We start from the raw sequence: 17,369 nt of genomic DNA, 5'->3' as shown, positions 1-17,369 counted from the left end.
GTTTTGAGCTTTGAGCTTTACTCTTTGAGGTTTGTGCTTTGAGCTTAAAGCTTTAAGCTTTATGCTTTGAGCTTTAAGCTTTAAGCTTTGAACTTTAAGCTTTTAGCTTTAAGCTCTTGAGTTTAAAGATTGAGCTTGAACATTCAATTAAGAATGAGATATGACATCCGTAAAATATACGTGAATTTGTCTCTGTAAAATACGAATTAAAAAAAAGGTTATTAGGCAACTATTCTGATCTATTACAAATATCATAAATAACCTTGAATATAATTTCATAAACTCGACGAGTTTAGCGAACGCATTTACCGCACGCCGTTAAACTGTATTAAACTTGGTTTATATAACTATTATGATTGAACACGATCTAATAAAAATACCATTCCTCCATTAGAGGGCGCAATAAAGCCAAGAACCAATAATCTTGCTAAAATAATAACTTTGCTCAAACGTTCCGCAAATAATATTAATGACTTAATAATCTTTTACTCGGAAACTGGTGGATTAGATACTTAATAATTGAAACTTTGAAAATATTTACCTACTGCTAAAATATCTGATCAAAGAAATCTAACTAACCAATCTGCCACACAAATCATAATACTATAAAATTGATTTATGATGATGTAATCTCTATTGTTTATAGTTGCTAGTGTTTTTAAAATACATTTATCCTACAGAATACGTGAACATAAACGTACAGAATATTGAAATAACAGACGTATACAACAAATAACAGAAAGATACAAAAACAGAAATATATTTGTCTAATTGTCTATGTGCATTGTAGCTGCAACACATCGATTTTTTGTAAATTAATTTATAACATTGTTTTGGCAAATGTGAAATTGTTGAATTGTGATGGGATATGTCAATAAAGATTCTGAATTACTTGTGTCTGATTTGAAGTGAATTGAAATCAATGGAATATATTTTTGTTGTTGACTTTTATGGTTACAATTCAAAGTGAGTCAATATGGTAAATTAATACAAACCGTTACCGTTTAATTAGCAAAATCGATAATATTATCAAAGAGTCAAAAATGGAATTAAAATAATTAGTAAAATTATTTACTAAATGGCGATATTTAAAACCAGTTTAAAAGTGATCCGATAACAGAATGCTATATCTTTTATCTGTTATACAATATCCTTTTTGTTTGTAGCCACTAACTCATGTCACTCTGTTTCAAGATACAGAATTAAAATGGGGTAATCTTTAAAATACTTTTCCCGGAATACATAAATAACGTAAATTGCACTTTTGGCTTCTCGAAATCCGGAAATTACGTTTAAAAATCTATTTAATGAGAAAACGTACGCAGAAGCCATGGAGCTAATGCTCCCAAAATAGTTCCGTTAAATCCGTTTAATTGCCTCCAACCCGGATTATAAAATTTAAATCCATCAAATAACCACAAAAATTTCCATCTCAATAGTAACATTTATTTGATCAATGCAACCGATAAAAGCTTCAAAAGCTTTCAACCAATAAAATATGGATGGATTATTTACGGTATTCGATTGCGACGTTTAAACTCCCCGAACTTGTAATACATATTACATGTATTATGCTATGTATGTCTAAACTTTAATACTTACATACATGTAACTAACTAAATAAAACTTAATTCAATATATCCCACTCCTTTGTTTAAAATTATGGAATTAATCAAAATATGTTTTTTAAATTTATTTACAGATTGGTTTTGCTTGTGCATAGTTAGTAAACAGCTGCTTACCCTGTACGAATCTAAAGTACGTCCAACAATTAAGGTGCCACCTCTGGGTTGGGGCCATACAATACTTGATAAACCTAATTGATTCTGTGCATAGGATGGCGGTCCGTCTGATTGACAATACATTGTTAAAAAACCATTTGCCATCTCTAATTCACAGACGCAAAGTCTGTTCTACAGGTATTTCCATTAATGCACCGGTACGCGTGCACGAAACTCGACGGACACAATCGGAACACCCGTTCACAGTTGATGTTAGCTTCATGAGAAATGGTCGTTTCTTCGACTCATTTTTGTGTTAGTCGACTCGAATGTGGAAAAAGCTACCGGCATCTCTTTTCCCTCCTTCGTGTAATCCGGGCCTATTCAAGACATTCATTCATAAATTCTTTACTACAGCTCCTACCATGACCCGCCTCCAAACGCTGCTCAACCGGATGAAAACATAGTTCCACTTTCTTAACATTGTACAGACAGGGGCACTATTTTGAGGTGCCACATTAAAATATGTTGTTGTATGTTCTTATATTGTGAATGTATACCTAAACCTTTTTTGTTACTTAACGTATATTATTTTTCCGTTGAACTTACAAACTATTCTTCACTGGACTCGGATCTACCTTTCATTCCTTGCCCAGGCGCCGCAGGTACAATACTTTTAATTTGATCCTGCACCAGAGGAACTAATTTCATATAACATTAGCGCAGAAGCTCCCAAATAGACTTCCACTCAATTACTGTTTTCCTTGCTCGTACGAATTATCGTTGAAAGCTCCGCTGTAACCTCTCTTTTTTGTTTCCTACATGTATCGTTTATGAGAAGGAGAGTGGTTATAATGAAGCTTTCGTTGACATGCCTTTACTTTAAGACTCGTAGAAGTCAACAATAAACAGACCTATTTGTTTGGACATTTATTTGAGAGCTTTCCTCGTCAGCTTTAATTACGGAGTCTTCTAAAGACCTAGATCACATTTGTAAACACATTTTTAATATTTTTGTTGATCAATTTTGACACATTCTTTACTCACATATAATAATTAATCCTATTTACATTTTCATCTCAATATTATACAAAGAACAATAAATTTTGATAAAATATTGCTTGTCTGATGCCGAAGATGGCAAATTCAAAAAATGTATATATGCAAAAAAGGTATGCACACAGATGACCCCGAAAATGAGCTTTGAAGACGGTATCGTTTTTGAATCCATGTTCAATTAATGTTTCTAAGCCTTAATGACATCAATGTACCTTTGAACTCTCGTAACTGATCATTGGGTGTATAATAACATGGCTTCAAAATGATACCACATTCACAGAGCGTTGTGTGTATGCTCATCGAAATCGTTTTGTTCTTCTTAAAAATATTTTTCTTTTTTATTTATTTCACCATACCAGTTACCTAGATAGAGAAAGTAAACATATGACGCACCCTCTGCCACTCTTTCAGACTTCGATCTACCTACTTCTATATGTCTTATTCCAGTACGTTTCTCTTGTTGCAGAGAGGCCAAACTATATGCTGCTTTGCACTATGTATATCCTGGTTGGGCTGGCCCTAACCTCCACTATCATTGAGCTGGTTAGAAGGCAGTACGCCCAGTCCTGGAGGAGGCTGCAGGCCTTGAGGGGTCCACTGGCTGATACCCTCAGAAGACTGGGAGAGAACGCAGGGGGCTCCCTAGACATTGCAGCTCTTCAGCAGGATCTAAGACGGGTTTTAACGGTGGTGAGTAAAGCATTTCATATCAAATAATGATTCAATTTGATTTCTTGCTGCTAAAAAACAAATCAACCTAATTGCTGGACTTTAGATGAATAGCCATTTTGATAAGTTTAATGTTGTGATATTTTATGTTACATTTGCGGCAGCTTACATAAAATTGGTCTACGAGTGTCTAAGCACTTGTTAATTAAGGCACTCTTTTATCCCTTTATAATGAAATACTCAAATATTATGTAATCAATTTTATTTTGTAATGTCGTTCCTATGCAAATATTTGTGACGGGAAAATTAGTGCACTTCAAAAATGAAGATTACAAAGGAAACTCTATCATTACCTTTGTAATTTGAAATAAACGTATTATTTAACATGGCTATTAGAAATTTACCTACCTAAAAACTAGGTTTCTAAAAAAACAAAGCATTAAAATAAACATAAAATCATTTCTTCGCTCTGAAATTAAACATTTTTGCGAGTTTAGAATTTTATCTGACGTATTTTCTCGCAGACGTCATTGAGTGAAGATTTAAGACATGAGTAATAACACGGGGCTTTAAGCTCGACGAATGATCTGTACTTGGGCTAAAGAATCCACTCGTCAAAAATAAACCAATGATTAATAATTTCTTATTATTCTGCGAGCAAGATGAACGCGAAGGAAACGCAAGGTTAAGTTACTTTGTTCAAATGCAAAGTAAAATCTATAACACATACCTAAGTATTATTGTTTTCCCCATTACTTGATAATCTGGTTATATTATTTGGTAGGTAACTTCGAGCCCACGAGATTATTAATTGATTCGAAGATCAAAGTTAGTAGATTCGTACCCAAAATCGCTGAAAAACACAAAGAAACTAAATCTTTATTTTTTTTATTCTTTTCTGTTCACCACTTAAAACATTTATTTTATTATAATGCACACAACAGGCAGAGGCACAACTTGAGAAAACGATGATATAACGAAGAATAAATACCAATGGTCCAATAAAGGTGTATTTATAACAATATTTAAGAATAAAATAATAAGTATGTAAAACAACAAAAACAAGGCATTAGAAAGTTTGGATCAAATAGTTAAGTGATAATAAGAGATTTTGTTCTGCGAGATGCGAGAAAGTTCTGGGGGCTGACTCTTAATATGTTCGGAATCTTTCCACTGCGGTAGATATTATTATAGGCAATGCATTCGCACAAGAGAAGGTTAAGTTAGTTCTTTGGAAAGGAACATGGAAAGTTTCAGGGTTTCTTAGTAAACAGTGATTGATATTGATTTTGACTGTGGCCATGGGGAGTCGTCCTCCAGGATCGAGGGGTAAGGCTCTGGACTAGCATGCGGGTCGCATGTTCAAATCTTAAAATTAAAATTTTATTTGATTAATTTGTGTAATTCCACAAATTACTCATTAAAATGATATATGGTATATTTGCGGTAAGTTTAAGAGTGGAATATACTCTCGGTATCGCCCTGGTGTATGACCATCATTCAGAATTGAAACGTTGCTTGAAATGGCCGTGTTTGCTGACCAGATCTGAATAGCCAGGTACTTCCTCACGTTCCTCTTCCCCATCTCCTTCCCCTCCCCACTACCTTCAGCTTTACTACATACTCCAATTGGGGATGCCATAGTCTCACTGGCTTCAGACGTTTGGGAGCAGTTGGGAGAGTTGTTTGGTGCGGTTTTTCTTTTAAAAAATGGGGGGTAGATTCTATAGGGTTATTAATAATTTTGAATAAAAATTTGATGTCATTTTTGTCACAACGTTCATTTAATGCTTCTAATTTGAAATATTTATTTCGTTTCTTATGGTCTGCAAGAAGTATGGACAAACCCCTTTCTATAGGTTAATTCCCAAAAAGAGGGGTGCCATAAATCCTCTCTTGGCGGTACCCACATAAGAAGAATGTAAAAAAAGTATTTTTTTTGATCAGTAAAAAAATATATTTTCCTCCATAACTTACCGCGTGGCAACCACTATAATCTTTCTAATTGACTTTGTTCTCTTGATGAAATTTGGACTTTTCTTTTCTGGCATAGAGCCCTTTATCTTGATAAGGGTAGGTACTACCTTCCCCCCGACAGCTAACAGCTCGAATAGCTGACACCATCGTGGTTCTTATTACAATTTTGATACGGTATCATATTTGAAAATGCCTCATCCTCTGCGTTCCTAAACCTTCCAATTACAATTTGACTCCCCGGGTTTTCATCTCATCTCTCAAAATATAGAATGACACTTCTCAGGCACATCGAGTATTTAGATATTTTATAAAATTTGCTCCTAAAAATTCTTCAACATCAAAAATTAAGTAGATTTTATTTGAATTGTTAAGTCAGTGTTATTTTCCACAAACAAAGGAGTTTTATATCACGTGTGGCACTTACGACGCCATATTCGCTATTTCTAAAATAACTGAAAGGAAAACCTTTCAGTTGAATGTGCATCGTGTTGGAAACTGAGATTTAAGTGTTGATTGAATCTGTCATCGTTTTTCAAAATTAACAACACTCGCGCGCTGTCTTTAATATTTTACGGATGTATATTTTTGGCATTGTGAATTTGGAGGAAAGTTGTTTAGGTGTATTTCTATATTGTACAGATATACGTAGGTACAGTACAAATAGATTACAGTATTTGATTTTCTCGATGATAAAAGAGCAAGAGGTAGATATTATCTAACTATTTACAAATCTCAAAAGATATGAACCATTGCGTGTAGGTTTCTTTCGAGAATAAAAAAGTAAATTTACAGTGTGCTAATTGTTTAAGTCAATTATGCTCTGAGGCGTGTCTTCCGAAAACATGAAAGAGAGTTGATGGTTTTGTTCACGCTAATTTAATTATATACGTCAACAGACGAGATGAATGCGGATTGACGAAAAGGTCGGATCTGTAAAAAAGCATGGTTGATTTAAACTCATTCGAAGAAAGCCGAAATTTGAAAACTTAACTCGTAGGAAAACTGAAATAACAAATGGATTCCTATGTATTTATTGTTTTTGTGTTTAATTCGTAGAACTCCATTTAATTTGATTTTTAAATTGAATTAAAATCAATTTTACTAATATAATTATTAAGTTTTCTTTAGTTTTTGTTGTTACAGTTGTTTCGGCTTTCAAGGCCATTTTCAAACTGTGGTTTTAGCAACGTTTAGACGACTCATTTATATGATTCTATTTTATCCCCTCCAAATTTAAAATGATTTATTACCGGTTAAAACGATTTACTGATAAAATAATTGTGACAATAGATGTCATATTCTATGGGGGAATTTTGAAGTCTGTTTTTCCCACATTAATGTTAACTTAATTGTTTAATAATGATGTAGCATCTATTAATTTATTTAAATGTGTAATATTGCTTAGGTTTCGTGAACATACTTAGAAGCGAGGAATAAATAATTTTCCTCACTTTATAAATTAATGTTATATTAGGGTCATTGGTTTTTTATTGATTTCTAATTGTTCAAGTAAAATTAATCTAAGGCCCTTTCTTTCTATATGTAATGGTTTAAGTTAATTTGACGAACTATTAAATCATTAATTAATCATTTTAAATTGGGAGGGGGTAAAATAGAATCATATAAATAAGTCGTCTAAACGTTGCTACCAAAGTACCAAAGTGGGCGTTAAAAATGGTCGAATAATTTGCTAAAAAAAATAAGTGAATCAAAAATGAAAATAAGATTAAACTAAGGGAATGTTTAAAGAAATCAAAATTTTATTTCTCAATGTATTTTTCAAAATTGAAGACTGATATAAATAGATAAGTACTATTTATAAACGTAGGCATGTAACATAATCATTTCCATTATGTTACTATCCTGGCTGCAGATAAAAAAAAAATAATCAGTCTGATGATGACCGTTGTAATGCAAATGAAATGTTGTGCATACGCATTTGAAACAGTTTAACGGGATGACTTCCTTCATATGAGGTAATAATATGCACCATTTACCCAACATGTCCAACTTTGCTTTCCTACTGATTCCTAGTAAAATTGCTACAGATGTGTCTTATAACTTATAACATAGACCTTCCCATACGACCGTACTAACTACCCCAGTGTCTGGTGCATTGCTACTTGTACAACTAAATGGGTTTTCTTGGAAAAATAGTCTAACAACAGCGCTGGGTGCCTTTTATCTTCAGTTTAAGTGCTCTTGATAAAGAAGATACTTGGCGGCAATCGAGACGATGTAACATTGAGTTATTTGTTTCTTTTGACACAATGGGTGATTGATTTTGTGTAAACATCACATCTATCCTCTATCTGTGATCTTTTGTTTTGCTTTTGATGTCGAAATTATATTTTAAGTTTACTTTAAACGATCTGAATTGGCGACTCAAATCTCAAGATTATTTCTTAAACTATAACCACATTCGCCTCACCAAACTCCAGAAAATCTATTCGGATCCGAATCTTTATTACTCAATTCTTTACTTAATCATAAAATGCAGCTAGCTTTTAAATATATTATTTTGCTCGTATTTACGATGGGCTCTCCAATCCTAGAATGTATCGATTTCATTGGGACACACGAGATCAGATCAACAGTGGAACAGATTAAACCCTTATACAATATTGATATAAACAAAGACGTTCATCTTCTCCCATCAGTTGCCAAAAGAAAATAGAGGAATCAAGTTCCGGGTTAATCTCAGGCGCCAAGCGCTAAGTAATAGAACTAGCAGCCACATGTATCACCGGCTGCAGAACAGAATAAATTCCTTTTCTCGAATTTGTCTCTGCAGATGATTAGCGTGAAGAGAGAATGAGAGAATAAAGGGTATGGTGCCAAGTATATTAAAATGCAATTTAATTGCGGACGACAGTGGTTACTTTAACCAATGAGGTTTACGAGCAAAATATTTAAGACGCGGTATAAAATTCACAGCAATGCCTATCGAATTAAGAAAAATTTTTGTATGTGAGAAAAGTGCAACAATATTATAATCACATATTTTTTCAATTTGGAAGACGGGCACTCTTAATTGGATAACCAACAACGCTGCCATTGGTCACCCTATGCATTTGTTCGCTATGTTTGGTGACTTAGCAGGGGTGTAACTTTATCCTGGGTTCATGGGGGGGTGAGGTTGCGGATGCTTCTGCCCACCTGCGTGGGGCGTCTTTTGACCTCTACGGCATGACTTTAATGACCCATCTTTTGCACCACAGTGGGAGAAATAAATTCATACGTCTGTCACTCCTGGACACACTGACTCCCATATTCCTAATACCTGTTTCCTTCCCAAAAATTCCTCTCCTTTATTTCCTTAAATGGCCCTTCACACAGCGTCCCTAAGGATGACATAGGCCAAGAAGGAAATTGTTTTTCTCAAGGTTTCCTGCACGGAGAACTTTTCCAGTAAACTGTACAAAACTCATAAGATGTAATCTTTACACAAACGACACACGAAAGTAGGTATGAACTAATAAGGAATTCCAGTATTTCAATTTTTTTTTAATTTCAAATTGTTATCTTCTAACTTAAATGTCAGATTTTTTATACAAGTGTCAATTTCAAAGTTAAAATAATTTTCATGGTTTCCAATTTTCATGCCCGCCAAAACAATCGAAATTTGATGGGGTAAGAGTGACGTCGTACGTACCTCGGTTTTTAACAGTAAGATAAATTAAGACAGATTAGATTTAAAAAAAAACATGAATTCTTTTGTCATTATTTATGTACGAGTATACGCAGAGCAACTTGGCATAAACTTATCCCCATTCTCAATGCACGCGGCCGGCCAACCCATGAGGTAGCTGTTTAAGTGTTGTCAGAACCCGCCGACCAATCACAGGGTGCTTAGAGTGCCTCACGTTTTTAATCGTTTTTAAATTACGATATAGTAATTCTGCTTGTAATTATGTATAATTATACTCAGAATCTGCGTTTGTTGATCTATATGAATACATGTTTTTGAAGCCATAATATTTTTCATACATGTTCCTTCTCAATAAGTTTTACTTGAAAATTTATCACTTGATTACCTTACACTTCATACTCCAAAAGTCAAATGTTAAATGAGAATTGGTTGCACAAAATCTTCGTTAGCATTTGATGAAAACTTGCTATCGCTTGCTACTGAAAAACTTTTGTCCTGGTTACGAGAACGTCGAAATAATGCGACAATTTGAATTCAATTTTCGCGGCTTATTCGAAACCTTGTCGAGAATTCGAAATATTTACCGGTAATTTGCCTGCCTGATTATACAATCTGCTTTTGAATATCTGCCAGCAATGTCGCAGGCTGATGGCGGAATATTATTATCCAATGGCACCATTTGCTTTTATTGGGGTGAAAATCACAGACTAGCTTTTCATTGTGATAATAACTACATATCTAGCGACCAACCTACTATGCATGTAGTATGATCTTTAAGTTCTATGCAATCATATTGGCTACGGAGAGTGGAAAGGTTAAAGAACTTCAACGCTACTGTATCTCCACGTTCGATTATTCAAATTTAAATTTGGGGGTGGGGATGGGTACCGCCGCCCCGAGAACCATTTATTGGATAACCAACAACCCTGACGTAAGTCACCCCAAGGAGTTCGGTACGTTTGGTGACTTCATGGTTTATCTAGGTCTTTGCAGCGGATGCATATGCCTGCGTACCGTGTGGCGGGCCGGATCGGGAGAGAATGGTTGAGGGACACCCTTTGACCTCTCTCAGTGGGAGAGATGGATTCATAAGTCCTGATCCTAAGTTTGTCACTCTTGGACACATTGACACCCAGATTCCTACCTATCCCTCATACTTTTTTTTCTTTCCCTAAAAACTCTCCACACAGCATCCCCAAAGATGACATAGGATGACAAAGTTGATGGTTTTTTTTTCTCAGGGCCTCCTGTGTGGAGCTGAGATATCATGTTGTTGTAAAAAATTCATTCTAAAAGCTTGATTTTGAGAATAAAAATATTAAGAAAAAGTTTTATTATTTTCTTCGTATTTTTTTAATACAGTTTTTTCATATATTATTAAAAAATTTATATGATGTGCGTTTACGAAAACATACTACATAAAACTTTTCATTGCGAATAACTTCTTGGCACTGCTTGTCATTTAAATTAATCTGATTTCGATAAAACTTTCAATTTATATTAAGTAGAATTTTATTTATGTAATAGAATATACATACATCAACCAATATTCCTCTGATAAATCTGGTATACTATTCTATTTATTTTATAGTTCTTAGGTCAGATTAGCTATAAATTTTTTATTTTTCGTAATGCGTCTAGTGATTCCAGTGGCGTAAAAATAATCGTTTAAATCAATTCTTCATCGACTGCCAACAATAGTGAAACTATTATTGGGAATGACGCACTTAAAGTTTACACACTTTAGTTCTTACAGCGACAGATTGAAAATGATTCATTCCAAACAGTGTTTAAATAAAACTTTATTCAATAGCAGCCTTAATACCTTGAGTTGCTCAAACTAGAACCTTTAAACTTGAATTACGTGGGTTGGCAAAAGCTTAATGTTAGATTATTATAGTTTATTTTTCCATTGTTTTGGAATTTCATTGGCTAAGGAACAATCTCAACTCTAAAACAGAAAAAAAAACTTAACTTAAAACAGCGAAAACTCCCTAGTCTAGCTCTATCGTCATGAATTGGTATTTATTATTGTCAATTGGAATTTTCAGATCTACCAACGTATTTTCTGCTTTTGTGTTATCATTTGACAAATATGGCAAAATGTGGTTTAGGTATAAAAAAGGTACAATGCGAATAAAGTCCAAGTGAACAATAATATGGTCCAAATTGGTGGATAATCATAATTTAACAATTTAATTCCAATGTTTGCTTATATACGAGAATATATTATAAACATTTTGAAAATCGTGCTAATAGACCAAAATATTGTTTGAATGGTCAAAATCATCTTAAAAGATTTCCATACATTTAGGTGGGTACATAATATATATTTTTTTAATCGAGTTTTTTGGCGAAAGTATCGCCTGCGATTGTATCTACAGTGCGTCATGTGAGATTATACCTATTTGACTCAACTTTATAAATATGTTTGAGAGTATGTAGTTAAATTATTGGGGAGTCATTCGGATTCTTAGTTCGCAGAACTATACCTTACCAAAGCTTTAGACGGCTCTTTCCGTTAGATAAGACTCGTTTCCTCGATCAAATCAAAGAGATTAAACCGATTTTTGGACCTTTGATCAGAACTCAGGAAAATTAATACACTTGTTTTGGCACACTGCTCGGACAAATAGGCCAACTTTATTATCTGTTTGGTATGTTCACCTACGTGAGGTTAAGTGGCTTTAGTGCTTTTATTCCCATAATAGATAACGTACATTATACTATATCTTGTTGTAAGAATTTGCCAGTCTGTAGTTCATATATATCTGGTAGTTTGTTTGTTATTTTATTGATTTGTAGTTAGATGTCAAATTAGTAAGTAAAATATTTATTTTATATGCCATTTATCTGCAGGGCAGGCAGAAAAGATGGAGCACCTCAGAAATTATATTATCTTAGCAAACATTTTCTTCATCCACTTTCATTCAAACTCTTTTGTAATTCCGTCTACAGTCATTTGTTATTTGATTTGTTCACGCTTTGAATGCTTTTAATCTGTACATTATTATATTTAGGTATATTGCACAAAGGAATATAATGCGTGTTACAGACATAACATGTTAATTCATGAGGAATAGTTTAGGACGTAGGCGAATTCTCCTATTGTCTAATATGTGTTTCTCCTTTAAAAGGTAATAAAAGACTACGAAAGACATAAATAGGTAAAATACATGTAAATAATTAAATTACAACACCATCGTAGAAAATTGTACAAGGGAGTTCAAAAAGTGTGCATAATGACAAGACCACAAAATATGTCGGTGGCTCAGTTAACATCGCGTTTGGTTCCACCCAGGCGTAGTGTGTTCAATTCCTCGGCTGGCTAAGTCCTCCGTTGAATTCAATTAATTTTATTTATTCATTTTTAAAACTTTACAACAGTTTTCATTTTAATTCGTTTTTAAATACATTGTTTTGAAAAATTCTTTCATAAATATAGTCGGTGGGAATATGAACTATACCTACTAGTAAAAACAGAGTTTGCCTTTTAAAGATAGCTTCGTTGATGCTAAAAATTTCAATATCAGAATAACAGTCTATGTTGTTGTCTCCATCACAACATTTTCCGCTTATTCTGGTGATAGTATGAGTCTCATATATATGTAAATATTATAGTAAAAGAGACAAGTCTTCCTGAGGCATCTCCGACTTCTTCTATCATTCCACTCCGGACAATATTTTCTCATTTACATTACCGGTCATGTCCGTAGTGGTCCGAATTGTATTCCCTCCCGGACTTTGAGGTTTCAATCCCCTGCTATCTAAGTCCTCTATCATTGCACAATTTTTTCCTATTATAATGATGGAAGTAGGTAGGACAAATTTAAACATTCTCAGGTTATTTTTAGCCCGGTACTTAAGTAGGTAGGTGTATTTAAGCACTCGTTTACAAATCTTACGGTTTCAGTGGAAAATTTTGTTTGATTTACTAAATAAATTAAAATTGGAAGCATACTTTTTTTGCATGGAAAATATTTTTTACAATTTTATTGTTTTATTTATAGTATTTAATTCTTAAAAAGGTTATTCATAACGCGTAAGGTCTTTTTGATGTCTACTGCAAATTGGATGGCTCAAATTGGATGGCTTAAAGAGATCCCAAAATAAAACCGATATCATTAGATTGAGTCTTTGAGTTTAACAAGTTTTGTTTGAATCTGTGACGATATAAACCGAGTCTTCGTTTAAATGTGCAAACTTAGCTTTAAGGAGTCATTTATCTCCTTCGATATTCCATTGTCTTGCAACTATCGAATCAAAAGTCTGAAAATAAAACTGTTTGGATGGTTTCTTGTCTAACTTTCCACGATAGATGAGTTTATTGAAAAAAGTTCTGGATATTCTCGTGATTTTAAAGGAATTTTATCCAGAGTTGACAAGAACACTGTATCAAACAGATACATTGCTTGCGTAAATCATGTTCCAAATGTTCATATTCCTGATTGGACTGGGAAAATTTTTTTTTGTGAAAATTGAAAAAAAGTTATTTAATTATTAAACACACAAATTTCGGTTGTCGGTGCATGGGTGCGTGATTTGAAATTGTATTCCTGCGACGTGCGTAAAATTATTCTATTTCAATGAACTTTTCATTTCAAAATTGGAACTCATAAATCATATCAGACTAGCGATGAAGAAGGAACCAAAATTGTTATTTTTTTATAAATATTTTATTTTAAATTTGTATTAATTAAGCTATTTGTATTTATCAGATTTTAAATATCTGATATCTGAAAACCGATTAAATAAAATACATTTTTTTTAAATGAAGAACTGCAACGCAGATGTGCGACGACAACAAACACAGAATATTTACATTGGAATATTTAAATTGGGTTGGTCGGTTACTCGGATGAGTCACCAGTCATGACATGATGAAGATGTTGTTTTTTTTGTTTGATTTTTTGTGTTTGAAAAAAAAAATACCCGATTAAAAAATTTCACTAACAAATTAAAAACATATATACTAAATATATTAAAAATCACCATAAAGTAATCAATAAAGTAAGTCCCTTAACACCCTGTATTAAAGTTTAAAGTTATATAATGTAAAATTTTAAAGTGTAGAAAATTTAAAAATTAAAGTTTTAAAGTGAAAAGTTTGCAGAGTGAAGTTAAGTGAAAAATTAGTTAGTTAGGTTCATCAATATAAAATAAATAATCATAATTAATTTTCCAAAACGAAAATCTAATCTAAAATTAATAACACAATTAATATGATTATTTAACCACTTTAGATTATAATAGAAAAGACAATGTGTAAAAAAGAAGATATAGGATAATTTTAACAAAATACAAAATTAATAAACAATATAGATGATAATGATGATACAGATGACACACATAAACTTCACTTTGACTTTGGTTCAAGATTTTGCTTATGATAGCCTGCGATAAGCGAGCCCTAAGGGTCTGAGACAGGGGTGTGAAATCGTCGGATCACGACAATAGAAAGAATGTATTGGAGCCAGGAAGGAGTCTGAAAGGGTCGAGAGGATGCACTAGGTGGCATGAAAGGCTGGGAGGTGACTGGAGAGACTAAGGTAAACTAGGATGAGGTGATTTTGCACAGCGGTGCTGCCAAGGTCTGTTATCTATGTGAGGATGTTGTGTCGGCGCTCTTTATTGGCAGCAGACACATGTCAGCGCTATATTAACGGCGGACACATGCCTGAACGGATGACGAGCCTCGTGCTGGCACAGTTGGTGGACGGGGTAGTCTCTCTCCCTGCAGCAGCTGGTACAGTTCCTTCGCTACCTAGGACTCTTGCAGCAGAGTCTCCATCTTCTGTCTTCGTCGAGCGTCACAGCGGTGCTGCCAAGGTTTGTTGTCTATGTGAGGATGTTGTGTCAGCGCTCTTTATTGGCAGCAGACACATGTCAGCGCTATATTGGCGGCAGACACATGCCTGAACGGATGACGAACCTCGTGCTGGCACAGTTGGTCTAAATAACAAATGTAGATCCTAGGAAATAAATTGTACAGCGCCCTTGAGGTGATTTTTCACAAAAACGGCGCTATACAAATTATCCAATTATTATTATTATTAATAATGACTTTGCAAACTGAAAGAATACAATTTGTTGATAATGTACGGGTACATTGGAAAACTACGGTTGTTGCGTTGCTTGTGAAAAATGAAATGAGAACGAAAATATAAGTCTGATATTTGTTTCTTCTTGCACCTCTTACCAGTGAGCAATCGGTTTTACATAAAAGTTTGAGCGGAATATTTCAAGTAAAATAAAAGTTCAAAGCGTCAAAAAACAGCTGCCAAAGAAAATATCAGAATCCGCTGCGCTGGGGTCGACTATGAACGAAAGCTTTTCTAGTCGAAAGTATCTAACTTACCTCATTTTCGTTAAAGATATATCAAATTTTTAATAACAAACTTTTAATTTGTTTACCATGCACATGAACACATTTTCTTTTACAGTGTATATTGTTGTTAGATTCTATTTGGCAGGTTTAAAGACGAAAAAAAAAATTATACTATTGCATGTATCACTTTGGCTATTCATTAAAATTAAATAAAATCCATAAATTGATTCCCTCCGGTATATATCTGAATTGTAACTAAGTACTATTATTCACTTGATACCGGGAAAACAAGTAATTAAAAGTAAGGTGTCGTAATAATTTTTTTCATTTTGATTTTTTTTGAGTCAATGGTTATTGCACGTAATCATAAATATTTTTTTTAAATACAGAGATAAATATTTTCCATAAAAAAGGAAAACCATTAGATAACTTAGAAGCCTTAGAAAACAAAGACAAAAATAATAATTTATTTATACCCATATACATATACATACACGGCAGTACTATCTCCTCCCCACACTCTTCACTAATCCCTGGTCACACCCCCACCCCCACTTCAACACATGTTATATATGATATACATATTATAACATGTGTTGAAGTGGGGGATATGCAACATATGATATATGTTCATCCATAATTTAGTTTTATTATTCATTAAGTTCGTATATATTCTGCCCTGAGGAAGGAACGTTAATAATTAACTATGTTATATTGTGTTATTTTAAAATAAAGTATCTTAAGTTCCTTAGTTAGTAGTTGTAAGTGTTTGTTTAAAATTATACCTGCAACTATTCAAAGCAACGAAAATTGAATATAGCATAAAATCTAATATTAATTAATTTATAATTTATTAAAGCCCTGTCGGGCTTTTACATGAAATAATCGCAGTATGTTTATCATATATTGACTGCAGTATTGCGCATTTTCTGGATTTGCTTATAAATTGTTTATTAATTTATTCACTAATATATAACAAACGCGAAAAACTAAATCATTTCGTGATCAAAAATATACTGATTGGTGTCTGTTCTGGTCAATGGCGTAGAAAGGCAATCACGCTCGACAAAACGATATGCTTCAGTATTACCGGCTCTATAAATTATACATTCACACGAATGGAGTAAAACACGACTATGCGATAGTATCGTAGCAATGTGTCTCTACTAAATGAACATTTAAATATATCTCTTTACCTTGTTTAAAAAAATACGTTTCTCGTTGAAATGCAGATTCCGACTTTAATAGAATCATGGCATGTATATTGTATATTTTACTGCATGTGATGTACGAAATGACAGTATCCTCCCCGTAACCTATAACTTACAGAATTACTAAATAAAAGTCACGCTATTTTGCGGCGTGATAGTACAGAACATCAATGCTTCATCCATATTCAAATTTGCTTTTATTTTAACTTTAATTAATCCTGCCTACTCTTCCTAGAGACACTTCGGTGTCCATTATTACGTTTCCCAAACCTCACAATCGCCCTTTTTAATCTTATATTTAATTCTCTATTTTTTTATTTGATATAATGTTTATTTTCCACATTATTTGTTGATAAAATAGGCCTTACTGGATGCTTTTCGAACCTTTCTATTTCGGTCAAGTTGGTTCTCATCTAATCTATGATAGAAATATTCATAGAATCTATAAAATAGATTTGACTTTCGTTCTATGAAATAGATCATAGAGTAAATAAGTATTACAATAATGTACGCTAGTTCTTCCACTGCTGTTTCCATGCCTTATGCCCTATAATCATTAGGATTAGTACAAGAACTGCTTTGACCTACCTTTATTTGACGAACATTTGTTCATTTTAGATCTCTATGGGGCATAGTGTTTAATTTCAATGCGTTGCGTAAGTACACTGGTTTGCTTCTTTTCGACCAAAATATCAAATCAATCTTTCCGGTGCACTAAGGTTTTACTAAAAACTGCCTTCAAAGCGTCTCAC

The 17,369-nt window shown here is 33.4% G+C and overlaps 1 protein-coding gene across 2 annotated transcripts in view; it reads left to right on the top strand.

Moving 5' to 3' along the window:
• The window catches only part of LOC149423652 (TWiK family of potassium channels protein 7), a 96,363-nt gene that overhangs the window by 59,042 nt on the left and 19,952 nt on the right, over window positions 1-17,369 (top strand). For both annotated transcript variants that reach the window (XM_089632061.1, XM_089632062.1), the window contains one exon: window positions 3,247-3,470. In XM_089632061.1, coding sequence (XP_089488187.1) covers window positions 3,247-3,470 — 224 coding nt within the window. The remainder of the gene's footprint in view (window positions 1-3,246; window positions 3,471-17,369) is intronic.

Source organism: Hesperophylax consimilis, chromosome 5, assembly GCF_061612785.1.
Source record: "Hesperophylax consimilis isolate HC1 chromosome 5, BYU_Hcon_1.0, whole genome shotgun sequence".
NCBI classification, from domain to species: Eukaryota; Metazoa; Arthropoda; class Insecta; order Trichoptera; family Limnephilidae; genus Hesperophylax; species Hesperophylax consimilis.
The sequence above is the reverse complement of the archived record's forward strand: the minus strand, read 5'-3'. Positions and strand labels throughout refer to the sequence as shown.